Source organism: Coturnix japonica, unplaced genomic scaffold (assembly GCF_054131305.1).
Source record: "Coturnix japonica strain WE unplaced genomic scaffold, WE-NBRP24 Scf082, whole genome shotgun sequence".
NCBI lineage: Eukaryota > Metazoa > Chordata > Aves > Galliformes > Phasianidae > Coturnix > Coturnix japonica.
In genome coordinates this window covers 244,866-266,147 of record NW_028188985.1, presented here as the reverse complement: position 1 = coordinate 266,147, position 21,282 = coordinate 244,866, and the positions used below count along the sequence as shown (strand labels likewise).

General features: G+C 59.2%; 2 protein-coding genes across 2 annotated transcripts; one reads left to right on the top strand and one right to left on the bottom strand.

Moving 5' to 3' along the window:
- The first annotated feature begins 190 nt into the window (after positions 1 to 190).
- On the top strand, positions 191 to 18,796 carry LOC146751513 (serrate RNA effector molecule homolog B-like). Its single transcript, XM_085534409.1, is given in 23 exon segments — positions 191 to 389; positions 1,126 to 1,220; positions 1,223 to 1,253; positions 2,365 to 2,541; positions 3,599 to 3,627; positions 3,630 to 3,786; positions 6,003 to 6,172; positions 7,372 to 7,500; positions 7,503 to 7,534; positions 8,450 to 8,554; positions 8,643 to 8,769; positions 9,492 to 9,763; positions 9,872 to 9,933; positions 10,541 to 10,619; positions 11,394 to 11,651; positions 12,965 to 13,135; positions 13,990 to 14,143; positions 14,967 to 15,160; positions 16,058 to 16,184; positions 16,187 to 16,213; positions 17,173 to 17,262; positions 17,838 to 17,931; positions 18,610 to 18,796. Coding segments are annotated over 23 exon segments (2,775 nt in total). The 5' UTR covers positions 191 to 270; the 3' UTR covers positions 18,686 to 18,796.
- Positions 18,797 to 19,441: 645 nt separating this feature from the next.
- LOC146751512 (transmembrane protein 256 homolog) lies at positions 19,442 to 20,643 on the bottom strand. The gene is made up of 4 exons (XM_085534412.1): positions 20,547 to 20,643; positions 20,419 to 20,456; positions 20,068 to 20,148; positions 19,442 to 19,974 (listed from the first exon to the last, which is right to left on the bottom strand). The coding sequence occupies exons 1-4, from the start codon at positions 20,614 to 20,616 to the stop codon at positions 19,831 to 19,833; spliced, it is 333 nt and encodes a 110-aa protein (XP_085390538.1). The 5' UTR covers positions 20,617 to 20,643; the 3' UTR covers positions 19,442 to 19,830.
- Between the last annotated feature and the right edge of the window lie 639 nt (positions 20,644 to 21,282).

The following is a 21,282-nucleotide window of genomic DNA, read 5'->3' as shown; positions in this document are numbered from 1 at the left end:
AGCCTTAGGAGGACAGCAGAAGGTGCTGAAGAGCCCATAGTAGAGTTTGGAGGACCAGCAGAGGGAGCTTGTGGGACTCCTGGAGGTTGGAGGACCAAAGGAGGAGTTAGAGGACCAACAGTTGTATATGGAGGACCAAAGGGGGTGTTGGAGGACCAATAGTGGGGTTTGGAGGACCAATGAAGGGTCTTTTGGAGGACCTCAATGGGGGTTGTGGAGGACTCGAGGTACTGACGGGGTCTCGTTGTTCCCCCCCACCCCGGCAGTGCTATGGGGGACAGTGACGACGAATACGACCGTCGTCGTCGGGACAAATTCCGCCGTGAACGAAGCGATTACGACCGGTCCCGGGAACGAGACGATCGGCGCCGCGACGAATGGAGCGACCGGTGGGTGACGGAGTCCTCCCGGCCTGCAGGGGGCGCTCTAATGGGAACGAGGGGTCTTTGTGTCCTCCAGGCCTGCAGGGGGCGCTCTAATGGCAGGATGGGGGTCTTTGTGTCCTCCCGGCCTGCAGGGGGCGCTCTAATGCCCCTGTGTGAGCCTATAGAAGGTCCTCTACTATCCCTTTAGGGGGCTCCTGGCCTATAGGGCACCATTATAGCTCTTTGTGGGGTCCTACTGGCTTTGGGGGGATCCCTTGTTATTTCTATGGTGTCCTCCCGGCCAGCAGGGGGCGTTCTAATGGGAACGAGGGGTCTTTGTGTCCTCCAGACCTGTAGGGGGCGCTCTAATGGGAATGAGGGTCTTTGTGTCCTCCCGGCCTGCAGGGGGCGCTCTAATGCCCCTGTGTGAGCTCCTTTTAGCCTATAGAGGGTCCCCTAATATCTGTTTGGGGGGCTCCTGCCCTATAGGGCACCATTATAGCTCTTTGTGGGGTCCTACTGGCTTTGGGGGGATCCCCTGTTATCTCTATGGTGTCCTCCCGGCCTGCAGGGGGCGCTCTAATGGGAACGAGGGTCTTTGTGTCCTCCCGGCCTGCAGGGGGCGCTCTAATGGCAGTGTGTGGAGGTCTATGTGTCCTCCCGGCCTGCAGGGGGCGCTCTAATGGCAGTGTGTGGAGGTCTATGTGTCCTCCCGGCCTGCAGGGGGCGCTGTTTCATCTCTATGATCTTTTTTTACCAGCGATTGGGACCGTGGCCGGGAGCGCCGCAGTCGCGGTGAATATCGCGATTACGATCGAGCCCGCAGGGAGCGATTCTCCCCCCCCCGCCATGAGCTCAGCCCCCCCAGAAACGGCTCCGCCGGGATTGGTGAGAGACCCCCCCCAAAACAACCCCAACCCCAGCTATTATTAACCCCCCCCCCCCCAGTTGCCCCCCCCCCCCCCCCCCATTTAAGCCCCCAATTTACCCCTTCTCCCCCCCCCCCATTTAACTCCCTCACCCCCCCCCCATTTCCCCCCCCTCCCCCCTTCTCCCTCCCCCCCCCATTTCCCCTCCCCCCCCATGTCCTCACTCCCCCCATTTAACCCCCCCCCCATATTTACCCCCCTCACCCCCCATTTACCCCTTCCCCCCCCCATTTAAGCCCCTATTTACCCTCCTCCCCCCCCATTTATCCCTACCCCCCCCATTTACCCCCTCCCATTTACCCCCTCCCCATTTAACCCCCCCCCATTTAACCCGCCCCTCATTTAACCCCCTCCCCCCCATTTACCCCCCCATTTACCCCTTTTCTCACCCATTTAAGCCCCCATTTATCCCTACCCCCCCCTCATTTAACCCCCCCCATTTAACCCCCTCCCATTTACCCCCCCCCCATTTACCCCCCCCCATTTTACCCCCTCCTCATTTAACCCCCCCCTCATTTAACCCCCTCCCCCCCATTTATCCCCCTCCCCCCATTTACCCCCCCATTTACCCCATTTAACCCCCCCGATTTACCCCTTTCCTCACCCATTTAAGCCCCCATTTATCCCTACCCCCCCCCTCATTTAACCCCCCCCCATTTAACCCCCTTATCCCCATTTAACCCCCTTCCATCTACCCCCCACATTTACCGCCCCCTCCCCCCCTCATTTACCCCCCCCTCATTTAACCCCCCCCCCACTTAACCCCCTCCCTTTTACCCCCCACATTTACTCCCCCCTCATTTAACCCCCCCCTCATTTAACCCCCTCCCCCCCCATTTACCCCTCTCTCCCCCCCCTTCCAATTAACTTAATTAATTATCTGCCCCCCCCCATGTACAAACACAGCCCCCCCCACCTCCCCCTCACCCCCCTTTCCCTTTTCTCTCTCCCCATTCATGATGCCCCTTTTCCTTCCCCCCCCCCATTTATAAACTCATTAACCTAATTAATCAACCCCCCCCCCCAATTAAGCTCATTAAGCTCATTAACCTAATTACCCCCCCCCTTAGGGATGAGCACGGCGCCGACCCGTATCACAGCGCCTACGACGTCCCTTACGGTGGGGGGGGGGGCGGCGGTGGAGGTGGAGGAGGTGGGGGGGGGGGTCCCACTTATGGCCCCCCCCAGCCATGGGGACACCCGGACATGCACGTGGTGCAGCATCACCTGCTGCCCATCCAGGCCAGGTAAGGACCCCCCCCATCCCACCCCCCCATTTACCCCCTTACCCCCAAATTATGGGGTCTGAACCCCCCCCTACATTCCCCATAGGGACCCCCCCCCAAACTGTGACCCCCCCCACCCCAAAACTTGTGGCTTTAATGATGCCCCTTATGCCAATCCTGGTTATGTACTGGCCCCATAGAGAGGCTGTATTGCCCCGTAACCCCCCCAAACTGCCCCATAGAGACCCCAAACTGCCCCATAACCCCCCCAGCTGCCACATAGGGACCTTATACTGCCTCATAGAGACCCCATACTGCTCATAACCCCCCCAGCTGCCCCATAGAGACTCTAAACTGCCCCATACTGCCCCATAGGGACCCCAGGCTGCCCCATAGGGACATTAGACCACCCCAAATTGCCCCATAGGGACCCCATATTGCCCCATAGGGACCCCATAGTGCTTCATAGAGACCTCGAACCACCCTGTATTACCCCACAGGTCCCCATACTGCCCTATAGGGACCCCAGGCTGCCCCATAGGGACCTCAAACCACCCCAAATTGCCCCATAGGGACCCTATAGTGCCCCATAGGGACCCCATAGTGCTTCATAGAGACCTCAGGCCACCTCATATTACCCCACAGTGCCCCATACTGCCCTATAGAGACCCCAGGCTGCCCCATAGGGACCTCAAACCACCCCGAATTGCCCCATAGGGACCCTATAGTGCCCCATAGGGACCCCATAGTGCCCCATAAGGACCCCATAGTGCCCCATAACCCCCCCCCAGAGGGTCCTGACTCCCCCCATTCCCCCCCAAGCAGACTGGGGAACATCACAGAGGTGGATTTGGGGATACCCCCCAAACAGCCCCATAGGGACCTCAAGCTACCCTGTATTATCCCATAGAAGCCCTATGCTGCTCTCTAGGGACCCCAGGCTGCCCCATAGAGACCTCAAACCACCCCGAATTGCCCCATAGGGACCCTATAGTGCCCCGTAGGGACCCCATAGTGCCCATAGTGCCCCATAACCCCCCCCCAGAGGGTCCTGACTCCCCCCATTCCCCCCAAGCAGACTGGGGAACATCGCGGAGGTGGATTTGGGGATGGCCCCCCCGTGATGAAGAGCTTCAAGGAGTTCCTGCTCTCGTTGGACGACGCCGTGGATGAGACGGAGGCGGTGAAGCGTTATAACGACTATAAGCTGGACTTCAGGAGGCAGCAGATGCAGGATTTCTTCCTGGCACATAAGGATGAGGAGTGGTACGTCCTTAAGGAGGGGGTCTGCCCCATAGAACGAGCCCCCCTGCCCCATAGAGCTCATCTCTGCCCCATAGAGCTCAGCCCAACCCCATAGAGCTCAGCCCAACCCCATAGAGCTCAGCCCAACCCCATAGAGCTCAGCCCAACCCCATAGAGCTCATCTCTGCCCCATAGAGCTCAGCCCAACCCCACAGAGCTCAGCCCAACCCCACAGAGCTCAGCCCAACCCCATAGAGCTTAGCCCAACCCCATAGAGCTCAGCCCAACCCCATAGAGCTCAGCCCAACCCCATAGAGCTCAGCCCAACCCCACAGAGCTCAGCCCAACCCCAGAGAGCTCAGCCCAACCCCATAGAGCTCAGCCCAACCCCATAGAGCTCAGCCCAACCCCATAGAGCTCAGCCCAACCCCATAGAGCTCAGCCCAACCCCATAGAGCTCAGCCCAACCCTATAGAGCTCAGCCCAACCCCATAGAGCTCAGCCCAACCCCATAGAGCTCAGCCCAACCCCATAGAGCCCCTTGTTTGTCTCATAGAACTCAGTGTGTGTCTTACAGTCTTCATTCTTGCTCCTTATTGGGCGCTCCTTGCCCCATAGAGCCCACGTCTGCCCCATAAGATTGAGCTCACTGCTCTAGAGACCCTAAAACTGCCCCAAAAGAACCCTGTGCTGCCCCATAACCTCCCCAGAGTGCCCCATAGGGACCCCAGACTGCCCCATAGCGACTTATAGCTGCCCTAGAGAGACTTTAAAGCACAACGAAGTGCATGTAGGATCCCCACACTGCCCCACAGGGGACCCCGTGCCCCATAGAGTTCAGTTCAGCCCCATAGAATCCTTTAGTTGTCTAATACAGCTCTTTATCTGTGCCCTATAAGATGTATCTCCTGCCCCATAGGGACGCCCCCCCTCATTTTGGGGTACCCCTCCCTCATTCTGTGATGCAGCCCCTCAATTTAATGCCCCCCCCCCCCCCATTCCAGACCAACTCCCCCCCCCAACCCAATTCAATCCCCTACATTCACCCTCAGGTTGGGGGGGGGGGGGGGGTGGAGGGGAATTTATCCCCATTCTTTATATACAGGGGGGCTTGGGGGGGGGTTGAATGGGGGGGGGGGGGGTTGGGGCACAAGGACCCCCCCAGCGCCGTTAACCGTTCCCTTTTCTCCCCCCTCCCCCCCCCCACAATAACCACCACCAGAAGCCGCCGTCCGCCATCATCCGCCGGAGAACCCCCCCCCAAATAAAAACCCCTTCAGCTCATTAGCGAGCACGTTCATTAAGCTCATTAACACCCCCCCCCTTAAAGGACAACCCCCCCTCCCCATGGGGGGGGGGGCACGGGCAGACAGTGAGGGGATGGGGGCCGCGCACAATGCGGCCTTAGTGAGCACCCAGTGGCAGGAAGCAGGCAGGGCCGCGCTTTTGTTATTTTCTCTTTTTTCTTTGTACCAAAATGGGGTTTTTTTACCCCAAAACGGCGTCCGTCGCCTTCGATTCTTTTTTCGATACCTTCTGGGTTTTTTTCCGTGCGTGTTTTTTGGCCTTTTTTTTGGGGTTTTTCATAGCAAAAATTCGTCGACTTCGGGGGTTCCGGATGCTCAAGGCAAGCGTATGTATGAGCGGCACCCCCCAGTGATTCCCCAGCCCCCCCCACCCCCATAATAAGATCGAGGGGGGGGGGGAGAGGGAGCTGTTCCTCCAACCCAACCTTACAACCCCCCCCCAAAATCAAGCCCCCCCCCCATATAATAGCACAGCCCCCAGTTCCCCCCCCCCCCCAGTTTGCACCCCAGGTTCAGGGGGGGGGTTATGGGACCCCCTTCAACCCCACTATAATCTTAGTAAATAAACTCCCCCCTCCCAAATTAGTGCCCCCCCCAGCCCCTTATTATAGCACCACGCTCCTTTGGGACCCCCATATGTTACACCATAAGGGCTCCAGCTCTGGGTTTAGTAATGGGGGGGAGGGAAGGGGGGAAGGTTTCTAAGCCCCCCCCACCCTCACCATCCCAGACCCCCCCCCCCACATCAAAGCCTCCCCCACAACCTGTCAGGTTCCCCCCCACCCCTTTGGGACCCCCCCCCGCCTCACTGTTACACCACAGCGGCTCAGCTGGTTGAGGTGGGGGGGGGTGGTCGGTTTATGAGCCCCCTCCTCCCCCCACCCTCATCATACGACCCCCCCCTCCCCAATATCTCTCCCCCTCCTTTAGGTTCCGGTCCAAATACCACCCGGACGAGGCCCAGAGGCGGCGCCAGGAGAGCAGGGCAGCGCTCAGGAGGCGCCGCGATGTTTTCCTCTATCTATGGGAACGGGGCTGGATGGACGGGCTGCTGCTGGACATCGACAGGGCCCCCGCCATCATCAAAACACTCGATGCCGGTACCGGGACCCCCAGGACCCATAGGGACCCCTCAGGACCCATAGGGAACCCTCGGGACCCATAAGGACCTCCTACACCCATTGGACTCATAGGGACCCCTCGGGACCCATAGGGATCCCCCAGGACCCAGAGGAACCCCCCAGGACCCATAGGGACCCCTCGGGACCCATAGGGATCCCCCAGGACCCATAGGGATCCCCCAGGACCCATAGGGACCCCTCAGGACCCATAGGGAACCCTCGGGACCCATAGGGACCCCCCAGGACCCAGAGGGACCCCCCAGGACCCATAGGGAACCCTCGGGACCCAGAGGGACCCCCCAGGACCCAGAGGGACCCCCCCAGGACCCATAGGGACCCCTCGGGACCCAGAGGACCCCCCAGGACCCATAGGGAACCCTCGGGACCCATAGGGATCCCCCAGGACCCAGAGGGACCCCCCAGGACCCATAGGGACCCCTAGGGATCCCCCAGGACCCATAAGGACCCCCTACACCCATTGGACCCATAGGGACCACCCAGAACCCATAGGGATCCCCCAGGACCCATAGGGACCCCTTGGGACCTATAGGGACACCCTACACCCATTGGACCCATAGGGATCCCCCAGGACCCATAGGGACCCCTTGGGACCTATAGGGACACCCTACACCCATTGGACCCATAGGGATCCCCCAGGACCCATAGGGATCCCCCAGGACCCATAGGGACCCCCTACACCCATTGGACCCATAGGGACCCCTTGGGACCCATAAGGACCCTCTTACACCCATTGGACCCATAGGGACCCCCTGCAGAGCCATAGGAACTGTAGGATCCCCCCCAAGCTCTTAGAGTCCCCCCCCCCATGCCCATCAGCACTCCTCCAGACCTATGGGACCCATAGGACCCCTCCCAGAGCCTCCTCTGGACCCATAGCGTGCCCCCTACATAAATAGAACACGTTGTGAACCTGAAGGACCCCCCCAGACCCTGGGGTCCCCCCCTCGTCTTACAGACCCTCCCTCTCTGGACCCATTGGACCCCCCAGAATCCACTCAAGACCTTTAGCCGCCCCCAAACCCATTGGACCCCTGTGAAACCCTCTGAATCCACTTCTCAACCCTCCCACCCCCCAGATCCTCACCCCCCCCCCCCCAGGTACCCCATTTCTTTGCTTCTCACTCTCACTTTAACCCTTCTCCCCCCCCCCTAATTAGCGGTAATTAAGATGGAGGGCGGCACAGAGAACGACCTGCGCATCCTGGAGCAGGAGGAGGAGGAGGAGCGGCAGGAAAAGGCCGAGGCAGCCAAGAAGGAGGAACCGCGACCCCCCAACAATGAGAGCAAACCCCCCCCGACAGCAAAGAGGAGGGGAAGAAGGTTCGAGGGGGGTCCCCTGGGGAGGGTCTGGGGGTCGTCTTTGATCTATAGGGTCCCCCATGGGGTCTTTTGGGGTCCCCTTAGCCCCATAGGGTCAATTTGGGGTCCCCATGGGGTCACCTTGGCCCCATAGAGTGTGTTTAGGGGTGTGAATGGGGTCTCATTGGCTCTATATGGTCTCCATGGGGTCTTTTGGGGTCCCCTTGGCCCCATAGGGTCAATTTGGGGTCCCCATGGGGTCACCTTGGCCCCATAGAGCGTGTTTGGGGGTGTGAATGGGGTCTCATTGGCTCTATATGGTCTCCATGGGGCTTTTTGGGGTCCCCTTGGCCCCATAGGGTCAGTTTGGGTCCCCATGGGGTCACCTTGGCCCCACAGAGCGTGTTTGGGGGTGTGAATGGGGTCTCATTGGCTCTATATGGTCTCCATGGGGCTTTTTGGGGTCCCCTTAGCCCCATAGGATCAATTTGGGGTCCCCATGGGGTCACCTTAGCCCCATAGAGTGTGTTTGGGGGTGTGAATGGGGTCTCATTGGCTCTATATGGTCTCCATGGGGCTTTTTGGGGTCCCCTTGGCCCCATAGGGTCAATTTGGGGTCCCCATGGGGTCAACTTGGCCCCATAGAGTGTGTTTGGGGGTGTGAATGGGGTCTCATTGGCTCTATATGGTCTCCATGGGGCTTTTTGGGGTCCCCTTAGCCCCATAGGGTCAATTTGGGGTCCCCATGGGGTCTCCTTGGCCCCATATGGTTTCCATGGGGTCTTTTGGGGTTTTCTTGGCCTCATAGGGCTTGTTTAGGAATGCCCATGGGAGTCTTTTAGGGTCTCCTTGGCCCCATGGGGTCAGTAGCATCCCTGGGGTCTCTATGGGGTTGGGGGTCCTCTCACCCCATTTAAAACTCCTCCCCCCCTCCAGGCTGAAGGGGAGGAGGCAGCCAATGAGAAGACCCCAAAGGCTGCAGGGGAGGAGGAGGAGGAGAAGGGGAGGAAGGAGGAGGACAACGAGAAGGAGGCCAAGAAGGTGAGACACGCCCCTTCCTTGCTCTAAGCCCCTCCCCTTTTGGTGAGGACCCCTCCCATAATTTCGGTGCCCCCTCCCCACTTTTAAGGCCGCCCCGAAGCGGAAGCGGCCGCGCAGCGGTGAGGAAGAGGAGGAGGAAGAGAGCGACGATGACGGCAGCGGCAGCGAATCAGAGAGCGGCTCCGAGGGGGGGCGGCGCCAGGGGGACAATGCAGGTGGGGCATGGAGGGGTCCTGGAAGGGGAAAGGGGGGATGCTGGGGGTCTATGGGGGTCCTTAAAGGGCAAAGGGGCCATTGGAGAGACTCTGAGGGGTCCTGGAAGGGGAAAGGGGGGATGCTGGGGGTCTATGGGGGTCCTTAAAGGGCAAAGGGGCCATTGGAGAGACTCTGAGAGGTCCTGGAAGGGGAAAGGGGGGACGCTGGGGGTCTGTGGGGGTTCTTAAAGGGCAAAGGGGCCATTGGAGAGACTCTGAGGGGTCCTGGAAGGGGAAAGGGGGGATGCTGGGGGTCTATGGGGGTCCTTAAAGGGCAAAGGGGCCATTGGAGAGACTCTGAGGGGTCCTGGAAGGGGAAAGGGGGACGCTGGGGGTCTATGGGGGTTCTTAAAGGGCAAAGGGGCCATTGGAGAGACTCTGAGGGGTCCTGGAAGAGGAAAGGGGGGACGCTGAGGGTCTATGGGGGTCGTTAAAGGGCAAAGGGGCCATTGGAGAGACTCTGAGGGGTCCTGGATGGTCAAAGCAGACATGGGGGGGGTCTGAGGGGTTCTGGATGGTCGAGGCAGTCATAGGTGGGGGCTTAATGGGGTCCTGGAAGGTCAATGGGACACTGGGGGTCTGGGCTGGGCAGATGGGCTGTGGGGTGGGGGTCACCCAGGAGGGTCCTGGAAGATGAAAGCAGACACTTTGTGAGCCCTCATTTCCCTCCCCCCCCCAAACAGAGGAGAAGGGGAAGGAGGAGAAGGGAGCTGAGGAAGAGGAGGGCAGCGGCGGAGGGGGGGGGACGGCGACCACGGCAACGGCTGCGGCTGCTGGGGGGGGCACAGGAGGAGGAACCGGGGGGGCAGCGACCACCCCCGGGACCCCCACGACCCCAACGGGGGCAGCAGCGAAACCGAAGGAGAGCGACCCCCCCCCACGGCCCCTGCACAAAACCTGCTCCCTCTTCATGCGGAACATCGCCCCCAACATCGCGCAGGCCGAGATCGTGGCGGTGAGAAGCCCCAAAAACAACAGAATTCACCCCAAAAACACTGACACCCCCCCTCCCCCACATCCATGTTAACCCACCCCCCCTTTTCTTCTTCCCCCCCAATGACAGCTCTGTAAGAGATACCCCGGCTTCATGCGTGTGGCGCTGTCGGACCCCCAGCCGGAGAGGAGGTGGGATTTGGGGGGGGTCTTTGGGGGGGAATAGGGGTCTTTGGGGGGGGGGGGGGTTTAATGGGGATCTTTTGGGGGGTTCTTTGATGTCTTTGGGGGTTTTTGGGGGGGTTGGGGCAGTTACTTGGGGGTTTTTGTGGGGCTGGGGGGTTTAATGGGGTCTTTATGGGGGTGGGGGGGTTAGTTGATGTGTTTGGGGGGTCTTGGGGGGCTGTAAGGGTTTAATGGGGGTCTTTAGGGGGTGGGTTAGTTGATGTGTTTGGGGTTTTGGAGGGGGGGATTGCTTGGGGGTCTTTGTGGGGCTGGAGGGGTTTAATGGGGATCTTTTGGGGGGGGGGTGGGTTAGTTGATGTCTTTAGGGGTTTGTGGGGGGGTTACTTGGGGGTCTGTGGGTCTGGAATGGTTTAATGGGGTTATTTGGGGTCTTTGGATTGGGGGGAGGTTATTTAGGGTTATTGGGGGAGGTTATTTGGGGTTGTTTGGGGTTATTTGGGGTCTTTGGATTGGAGGGGGGGGCTATTTAGGGTTACTTGGGGTTATTAGGATTTATTTGGGGTTATTGGGGGGTCTGATTTCCCCCCCCCCCCCCCCCCCCCCCCACCTATAGGTTTTTCCGCCGGGGTTGGGTGACGTTCGACCGCAGTGTGAACATCAAAGAGATCTGCTGGAGCCTGCAGAACATCCGGGTGAGGAGGGGGGCGATTTTAGGGGCAGGGATGTGGATGGGGCCGGTCTGGGGGTCTTGGGGGGGGGCACTGATGGGGTCCGGGGGATGTTTGGGGTCATTTATGGGGGTTGATTTGGGATCATTATGGGATTGTTATGGGGTCGTTATGGCATCTTCTGGTGTTGCGTTTGGGGATTGTTTGGAGTCTCTATGGGATCATTTCTGGGATTTTTGGGGTCTCGTTTGGGGTCAGATTTGGGGCTCACTTTTGGGGTCATTATGGGCTCATTTTGGGGTCATTTTTAGGGTCTCTTGGGGCCACTTTTGGGGTTCATTTTGGGCTCATTACGGGCTCATTTTGGGGGTCAGTTTGGGGTCACTTCAGGTCCCTTTTTGGGTCTCTTTTAGGGTCTTTTGGGATTCATTTTGGGATCATTATGGGGTCAGTTTGGGATCAATTTGGGGTCTTCTCAGATCCCTTTTGGGGTCACTTTTAGGGTCTTTTGGGGCCGCTTTTGTTGCTCACTTTGAGCTCATTATGGGATCATTTTGGGGTCACTTTTAGGGTCTTTTGGGGCCACTTTTGGTCCTCACTTTGGGCTCATTATGGGATCATTTTGGGGTCTTTTGGGGCCGCTTTTGTTGCTCACTTTGGGCTCATTTTTGGGCTCATTTTGGGGTCTTCAGATCCCTTTTGGGGTCACTTTTAGGGTCACTTTGGGCTCATTATGGGACCATTTTGGTGCCCCTTTTGGATCCCATCACCCCCCCTGACTCCTCCCCTCCCCCTCAGCTTCGTGACTGTGAACTGAGCCCCGGTGTGAACCGGGATCTGACCCGCCGCGTCCGTAACGTGAACGGGCTGACGCAGCACCGCACCGTGGTGAGGAACGACATCAAGCTGGCGGCGCGACTCGTGCACGCGCTGGACGCCCGGGGGCAGCTTTGGGCCGGGGGGGAAAACGACGTCGGTGCCGCCGCCACAACCGGGGAAGCGCCGCTGGGAGACGGGGACGTGGCCACCGCCGCCGGAGACAGTGCAGTGGTAGGGGTGAGTGGTAGCGCGGCCTACTTCTGGTTGGAAGTGTGGCCTACTTCCGGCTGGAAGCGCGGCCTGCTTCCTGTTGAAAGCGCGGCCTACTTCCTGTTGGAAGCGCGGCCTATTTCTGGTTGAAAGCGTGGCCTACTTTCGTTTGGTAACGCGGCCTACTTCTGGTTGGAAGCGTGGCCTGCTTCCGGTTGGAAGCGCGGCCTACTTCCGGTTGGAAGCGCGGCCTACTTCCGGTTGGAAGCACGGCCTGCTTCCTGTTGGAAGCGCGGCCTATTTCTGGTTGAAAGCGTGGCCTACTTTCGTTTGGAAGCGCGGCCTACTTCCTGTTGGTAGCGGGGCCTACTTCCGGTTGGAAGCGCGGCCTACTTCCGGTTGGAAGCACGGCCTACTTCCAGTTGGAAGCGCAGCCTACTTCCGGTTGGAAGCACGGCCTACTTCCAGTTGGAAGCGCAGCCTACTTCCGGTTGGAAGCACGGCCTACTTCCAGTTGGAAGCGCGGCCTATTTCTGGTTGAAAGCGCGGCCTACTTCCGATTGGAAGCGCGGCCTACTTCCTGTTGGTAGCGGGGCCTACTTCCGGTTGGAAGCGCGGCCTACTTCCGTTTGAAAGCGCGGCCTATTTCCTGTTGGAAGCGTGGCCTACTTCCTGTTGATAGCCCTGCCTTTTCAAGTAATGGCCGACACCACTTCCGGTTGCGGCCTGTACCCCATTTCCCATTGACCCCCCCCCATGGTTTACGTATACCCCCCCCCATGTCCTACACATCCCCACTGCCCCCCCCATGTTCCCTCAGTCCCCCCATATCCCTTCAGTTCCCTCAATCCCCCCTTGTCCCCCCACATCCCCTCAGTCCCCCTATATCCCCCTTTGGCTCCCCATGGCCCCTCAGCCCCCCAATGTCCCCCCATCCCCTCTCAGTCCCCCCACATCCCTTCAGTTCCCCCTTATCCCCCCAAATCCCTTCAATCCTCCCATATCCCTTCAGTCCTCTCAATCCCCCCCATGTCTTCCCATATTCCTCTCAGTCCCTCCATGTCCCCTTAGTCTCCCACATCCCTTCAATCCCCCCTTGTCCCCCCCACATCCCCTCAGTCCCCCCTATATCCCCCTTGTCCCCCCAAATCCCCTCAGTCCCCCCTATATCCCCCTTTGGCTCCCCACATCCCCTCAGTCCCCCCTATATCCCCCTTTGGCTCCCCACATCCCCTCAGTCCCCCCTATATCCCCCTTTGTCCCCCCCACATCCCCTCAGTCCCCCCTATATCCCCCTTTGGCTCCCCACATCCCCTCAGTCCCCCCCATGTCCCCCGCAGGCGGTTCCGTCGCAGAACCCGGTTCTGAAGCACATCACGGATTACCTGATCGAGGAGGTGAGCGCCGAGGAGGAGGAGCTGCTGGGCCGCAGCGGGGGGGACACGGAGGAGGGACCCCGCGAGGGGAACCCCACCGAGATCACTGTGGAGCGCGACGAGAAGCTGCTCAAGGTGGGAGAACCCCCCACAGCCCCACATGCCTCCATCGCATCCCTGTGTCCACACATACCCCCCCAACCCACCCCCATATCCCTTTGTCCCCCCCATCTTATGCTCAGGACCCCCCATCCCATCCTTGTATCCCCCCCATCCCACCCCCATGTCCCCCCATTCCATCCTCAGGGATCCCCATCCCACCCTTGTATCCCCCCATTCCACCCCCACATCCCATTGTCCCCTCCCAAACCCCCCCAACCCCCCCAAACCCCCCCCATAACCCCCCAAACCCCCCCATAACCCCCTAAACCCCCCCATAACCCCCTAAACCCCACCATAACCCCCCAACCCCCCCCATAACCCCCTAAACCCCCCATAACCCCCCAAACCATAACCCCCTAAACCCCCCCTATAACCCCCCCAAACCCCCTCATAACCCCCTAAGCCCCCCCCATAACCCCCCCAAACCTCCCCTATAACCCCCTCATAACCCCCCCAAACCCCCTCATAACCCCCTAAACCCCCCCATAACCCCCTAAACCCCGCCATAACCCCCCCAACCCCCCCCATAACCCCCTAAACCCCCCCATAACCCCCCAAACCCCCCCATAACCCCCTAAACCCCCCCTATAACCCCCCAAACCCCCTCATAACCCCCTAAGCCCCCCCCATAACCCCCCCAAACCTCCCCTATAACCCCCTCATAACCCCCCCAAACCCCCTCATAACCCCCTAAACCCCCCCATAACCCCCTAAACCCCCCCTATAACCCCCTCGTAACCCCCCAAACCCCCCCATAACCCCCCCATAACCCCCTAAACCCCCCCATGAGCCCCTAAACCCCCCCATAATCCCCTGCTGCCCCCCAGGTCCTGGACCGGCTGCTGCTGTACCTGCGCATCGTGCACTCGGTGGATTATTACAACACCTCTGAGTACCTCAATGAGGACGAGATGCCCAACCGTTGTGGGATCGTCCACGTCCGGGGGCCGCTGCCCCCCAACCGCGTCTCCCATGGAGAGGGTGGGTGTCACCCCCCCATATATGGCCCCTATGGACCCTCCTGGGCTGCTTGTGGGGCAGCCTGTCATTCCATATGGGGTTGGTGGTATTCCATCACCTCATATGACCCATAGAAAGGCATCGACAGCCCCATAATCCCATTGCCCCCCATTACTGATCCCTTGTGATTCCATACAGGGCATTGATTCTCCTCATAACTCTTATGTGCTCCCCCTCCCCATTTCCCATCTGTGATCCCATATGGGGTTTGTGATCTTCTCTTATATACCATATATGACCCCTTATGGGGGCATTGCCTGACCCCAGCCCCCCGTGTCCCCTCCCCATTGCCTCCCTCACAACCCACAGATGTCCCCAACATCCCATACCCCACAGTGTGGCCCCATTGTCCCCACACATCCCCAACATCCCCACTCCCCCTCAGCCCCACATCCCCTGTAAGTTCATGGTCCCAAGCTTGTGTTTCCCCCTTCCCAAGCCCAAGACCCCCCCCAAAGCCCAGGACCCCCCCCCATCTTCCTGTGACCCCATATGGGGTTTGTGATCTTCCCTTATATACCTTCTTATGGGGGCATTGCCCCCCCCAGCCCCCCGTGTCCCCTCCCCATTGCCTCCCTCACAACCCACAGATGTCCCCAACATCCCACACCCCACAGTGTGGCCCCATTGTCCCCCAACATCCCCACTCCCCCTCAGCCCCACATCCCCTGTAAGTCCATGGTCCCAAGCTTGTGTTTCCCCCTTCCCAAGCCCAAGACCCCCCCCCAAAGCCCAGGACCCCCCCAAAGCCCAGGACCCCCCCCATCTTGGTGTCCCCCCGCAGTGGCTGAGTGGCAGAAGGGCTTTGAGGAGCGCCTGGGGCCGCTGCTGTCGGGTCGGGAGGCGCTGCCCGAGGAGGAGGCGCTGAGGTTGGGGAAGAAGGACCCAGAGCAGGAGGTGGAAAAGTTCGTCACAGCCAACACTCAGGAGCTGGGGAAGGACAAGTGGCTGTGTCCGCTCAGCGGGAAGAAGTTCAAGGTGGGGACGTGGGGGGGATTGGGGTGATGGGGGGGATTAGGGACATGGGGGGATTGGGGACATGGGGGGATTGGGGACGTGGGGGGATTGGGGACGTGGGGGGATTGGGGACGTGGGGGGGCATTAGGGTGATGGGGGGGCATTGGGGATATGGGGGTATTGGGGACGTGGGGGGGCATTAGGGTGATGGGGGGGCATTGGGGACATGGGGGTATTGGGGACGTGGGGGGCCATTGGGGTGATGGGAGGGGTTGGGGATGTGGGGGGAGTTGGGGACATGGAGTTCATTGGGGTGATGGGGGGGGATTGGGGATATGGGGGGTATTGGGGACGTGGGGTGGGGGGGCATTGGGGTGATGGGGGGAGTTGGGGACATGGGGGTATTGGGGACGTGGGGGGGCATTGGGGTGATGGGGGGTATTGGGGACATGGGGGGGCATTGGGGTGATGGGGGGTATTGGGGATATGGGGGCATTGGGGACGTGGGGGGGCATTGGGGTGATGGGGGGGATTTTGGACGTGGGGGGGCATTGGGGTGATGGGGGGGCATTGGGGACATGGGGGGGATTGGGGTGATGGGGGGCATTGGGGACTTTGGGGTTATGTAGGACTTTGGAGACGTGGAAAGCATTGAGGCAACATTGGGGTCCTGGAAGGACATAGAGGGGATATGGGGGTCACTGTGGATATTGGGGTCCTGGAAGGACACTAAAGGACACGGACACCCCCAGTGGCCTCATCAGCATCATGGGACCCCCATGTGGGGCCGTAGATGGGACCCCCATGTGGGGCTGTGGGTTTCCTGGGGCCAAACCCTCTCTATGGGGCTGGGACACCGCTGTGTCCCCCCCATGGTCCCATTGTCACCCCACATCTCCCCATGGTGACCCCCCCCAGGGCCCCGAGTTTGTTCGGAAGCACATCTTCAACAAGCACAGCGAGAAGATCGCCGAGGTGCGGAAGGAGGTTTTGTTCTTCAATAACTTCCTACAGGACCCCAAACGTCCCGCGCTGCCCGAGGGGAAGGGGGACCCCCACCAGGACCTGCACAGGGTGAGAGCCCCAAAAAACCCTATAAATCACCCCAAAAAAACTTATAAATGAGCCCAAAAATCCACCTAAACAACCCGTCAAATAAACCATACGTGACCCACAAAAAGCCCCATAAACGACCCCCCAAAAAATCCCATGAATGACTCCTAAAAACCCCATAAACAGGCCCTATGAGAACCCCATAAATGACTCCTAAAAGCCCCAAAAATGACCCCCAAAAGACTTCATAAAGGACTCCTAAAAACCCCATAAGTAGCCCCTAAAAACCCAATAAGTGACCCCCAAAAAACCCATAAATGACCCCCAAAAAACCTCATAAATCACCCCTAAAAAACCTCATAAATCACCCCCAAAAAACCATAAATGACCCCTAAAAAACTCTGAATCTCACCCCCAAAAGACCCCATAAATGACCCCAAAGAAACTCCATAAATGACCCCAAAAAACCTCATAATGACTCCCAAAAAATCCATAAATGACCTCAAAAACCCCATAAATGACCTCCAAGAAACCCCATAACTGACTCCTAAAAAACCCCAAATCTGACCCCCAAAAAACCCCATAAATCACCAAAAAAATCTCATAAATGAGCCCGGAAAAATCCATAAATGACCCCCAAAAACTCCATAAATGACCCCAAAAAACCCCATAAACAGCCCCTATAAAAACCCCCTAAATGACCCCCAAAAAACCCCATAAATCACCCCATAAAACCCCATAAATGACCCCAAAGAAATCCCAAATCTGACCTCCAAAAACCTCAAATCCTGACCCAAAATGTCCTCAAATCTGAGCACTAAATATCCCCAAACTGACCCAAAAATCTTATCCCTCAAAATGACCCCAAAATATCCCTATATCTGACTCCCAAAACCTCCAAATCTGACCCCAAATCCAACCCCAAACATGCCCCCATACATCCCTAATCCCCCCATTGCTGACCCAATGTCCCCCCCCAGGTCTGGCCCCAGGGCTGCTGTACCCCCCCCAGACCCCACAGGGGATGATGCCCTATGGACAACCACGGCCCCCCATCCTGGGCTATGGAGGTACGGGATTGGGGAGGGGCTGGGGGCTGGGTTTATTGGGTTTGGGATGGGATTGGGGGTGGGATTATGGGGGTTGGGGTGGGACTGGGGGGGGATTGGGTGATTGGTTATGGAGGTTGGGGGGATTTGGGGAGGATGTATGGGGGTGGGATTATGGGGGTTGGGATGGGATTGGGGGGATTTAGGGTGGGATTATGGGGGTTGGGGGTGGGTTGGGGGATTTGGGTGGGATTATGGGGGTTGGGGGGGATTTGGGGTGGTTTATTGGGGTTGGGGGGAGATTTGGGGTGGGATTATGGGGGTAGGGGTGGGACTGGGGGGATTTGGGATGGGATTATGGGGGTTGGGGGTGGGATTGGGGTTGGAGTTATGGGGGTTGGGGTGGGATTTGGGGTGGGATTATGGGGGTTAGGGTGGGATTAAAAGGTTTGGGGGGATGGGAGGAGTTCTAAAGGGAATTTGGGGGGATTATGAGGGGTTTGAGGTGGGGCTAATGACCATATTGGGGGAGGTTAATGGGGGGGGGTTATTATGGGGTGTTGAGGGGGTCCCTCCTGACTCTGCCCCCCCTGCAGGTGGTCCCCCATATCCCCCCGGTCCTTATGGGGGTAGGGGCAGCTACGACTCGTTCCGAGGTCAGGGGGGGTACCTGAACAAACCCCGCAGCAGGTGAGCCCAGGGGGCCTGACCCCACTGAGTCCCACCCCAAAGGCCATTCAGACCCCCTTAATCCCACCCTTAATCTCCCCCCAGCCCCTGTAACTCCTTTTCCCTTCCATGTTAATCCCACCATCCTTTTAATCCCCCCTAATCCCTTAATCCCCCCTAATCCCACCCCAAAAGCCCCCTAATCCCACTCCGGATCCTTTCAAACATCCCTTAATCCCAGTCAACCCCCCACAAAACCCCCCAGCGTCCCCATAATCCCCCTTAATCCCCCCAGACACATTTAATCCCACCCCAAATCCCCTTTTCATCCTCTTTATACCCCCAAATCCCCGTGGAATCCCCTTTAATCCCCCCCAAATCCCCCTTAGTGACCCCCCAAATCCCCTTAATCCCCATTATCCTTCATAATCCCACTTCAAATCCCTTTTAAGCCTCTTTAGACCCCCAAATCCCCCTTAACTCCCCACTTAATGACCCCCAAATCTCTTTAATCCCCATAACCCCCCCCCCAGCCCCCATTATCCATCCTAATCCCACCCCAAATCCCCCTTTAACCCCCTTTATGTTCCCTAAACCCCCCATCATTTGGGGGCTCCCTAAGGACCCAATGGATGGGACATGCTGGGGGGGGGGTGGTTGGGGGTCCACCCCACAGCCCCCCATTATCCCCCCCCATAGGATGGTTCGGGGCGACCCACGGGCCATAGTGGAATATCGGGACCTGGACGCCCCCGAAGACGTGGATTTCTTCTAACCACGACCCCAAATCCCCCCCAAAATCCCCATATTTTGATATGATCGCCCCCCTACCCACCCCATAACCAACCCCAACCCCACAATAAAGGGCCCTATGGGGCAACACCCACTGCAGCCCCATAGCTGGGTTGGGGGGGGCACATCTGTGGGGTTTAGGGGGAACTTGTGGGGCTGGGGGGTTTCTATGGGGTTGGAGGGGATCTTCTATGGGGCTGGAGGGGGCCTGGGGGGCTTCTATGGGGCTGGAGGGGGTTCTATAGGGCTGGAGGGGATCTATGGGGCTGGAATGGATCTATGGGGCTGGAGTGGATCTATGGGGCTGAAGTGGATCTGTGGGGCTTCTATGGGGCTGGAGGGGATTCTCTGGGGCTTCTGTGGGGCTGGAGTGGGGGGCTTCTATGGGGCTGGAGGGGGATCTATGGGGCTTCTATGGGGCTGGAGGGGACCTGGAGGGCTTCTATGGGGCTGGAGGGGGATCTATGGGGCTTCTATGGGGCTGGAGAGGGATCTATGGGGCTTCTATGGGGCTGGAGAGGGATCTATGGTGCTTCTATGGGGCTGGAGAGGGTCTGGGGGGGTTCTATGGGGCTGGAGGGGGTTTTATGGGGCTGGAGGCGATCTATGGGGCTTCTATGGGACTGGAATGGATCTATGGGGCTTCTATGGGGCTGGAAGGGACCTGGGGGGGTTCTATGGGTCTGGGACCCCCCGTTTGGGAAGCCACACCCCCTTCGTGACGTCACGGGGGCGCTGCTAAAACTCGATGATTTATTGGCTGATTTACGTGAAGGGAGGGTTAAGATGCAGCCAATCAGAGGCCGATCTTTACTCCCGATATGCGCCGCCTGCAGCCAATCACCGCGAGGGGGCGGGGATAAGGCTGTGCTCGCCCGCCATTGGCTGTCGCCCCGCAACAGCGCGGTGACGTCACACATCGAAAAAAGCCACGCCCCCGCGCACTGATTGGCTGCGTTCTCCATCCGAGCGCTCCACGCTGATTGGCGGAGCGCTCTGCCAATCGGAGAGGCGGGGCCAGGCCTTAAAAGGGCAACGTCGCCGTATTTAAAAGGGCAACGCCTCGGCCTTAAAGGCGACGGGTCTTAAAAGGGCAACGCCACCGTGCTCTTAAAAGGGCGATGCCGCTCAGAGCGCCATGGCGGCCCAGCCCAGGATGAGCAGCGTCCCGCCCACGGGAGCCGCCCGGTTCAACGACGGATCCCCGGTAATGGCGAAGTAATAGAACGGACCGCAGAACAACGACATCCCCGTGCACAGCAGCGCTCCGGCCTACGGGAAAACGGGGGGGAATGCAAGAGAATAACGGGATGGAAAGGAACGAGTGATGGGGGGGAGGTGGATTTAAATGGGGGGGGTACGAACCACGCCGGGCCGGCGGCAGCGGGGGACGCTGAGCAGCACCAGACTGTGCAGGAGGTGGTACCGGTTCGCTGTGTCGAAGATCTATAAGGGGATGGAATGGGGATGAATGAATGAATGGGGGTGTGTGAATGGGGGTGAGTGAATGGGGGTGAATGAATGAATGAATGAATGGGGGTGAGTGAATGGGGGTGAATGAATGAATGAATGGGGGTGAATGAACGGGGGTGAGTGAATGGGGCCTCATAGCGGGACCCCCCCCCACCACCAGCACCAGGGCAGGGATGGTGCTGCATGAGGCTCCGATCCATCCCCATTCCCCGTACAGCCCGGAGCTCCGCCGGCAGCGCTCACCTCCTTCTGATAATCATCCCGGTCGCTGCGGCGGAAACCTGTGGGGGGACCAAGGGCTGAGCTGGGCTCCACAGCCACCCCCCGGATCCCCCGGGACCCCCCGACCCCCCCGTTCCCCCGTTCCGCACCGTGGGCCCCGTAGGCCGCAGCCGCCACCGCTACGGAGCCGCTCAAGGCCCCAACCCGCAACCAAACCATCGCTGCGCTTCCGCTTCCGCTCCGTCCACTTCCGCTTCCGCCCCGTCATCTTCTTGTTCCTTTCTTTCCACTAACACTTCCGGTCTCCGCCGCCATTTCCTCTCTCTTCTCCCATTGGCTCAGAGCTGCGTCAATCTCCGTCCTCACAACCAATAGCGGCGGGCTCCTTGTTGGCCACGCCTCTTTACTTCACGTCTCCATTTCCACTCACTTCCGGTCTCTCTTGCCACACTTCCTGTCTCTTCTCACAGCCCTCCACAGATCGCTCCCCTCTCCACTTCCGCCTCCTCCCTCCACTTCCGCCCTCACCTCTTCCACTTCCCGCCCTCTCCCCCACCACTTCCGCCCTCACCCTCCTCCACTTCCGCCCTCTCTCCCTCTACTTCCGCCCTCACCTTCCACTTCCGCCCTCTGCATCAACTTCCGCCCTCCCTCCTCCACTTCCGCCCCACTCTCTTTCCACTTCCGCCCTCTCCCTCACCACTTCCGCCTTCACCCTCCTCCATTTTCTCCCTCTCCTCCACGTCCTCCCTCTCCCTCCTCCACTTCCGCTCTCTCCTCATCCACTTCCGCCCTCTCCTCTACTTCCGCCCTCACCTTCCACTTCCTCCCTCTCTCTCCTCACCCACTTCCGCCCTCTCCTCTACTTCCGCCTTCTCCTCTTTC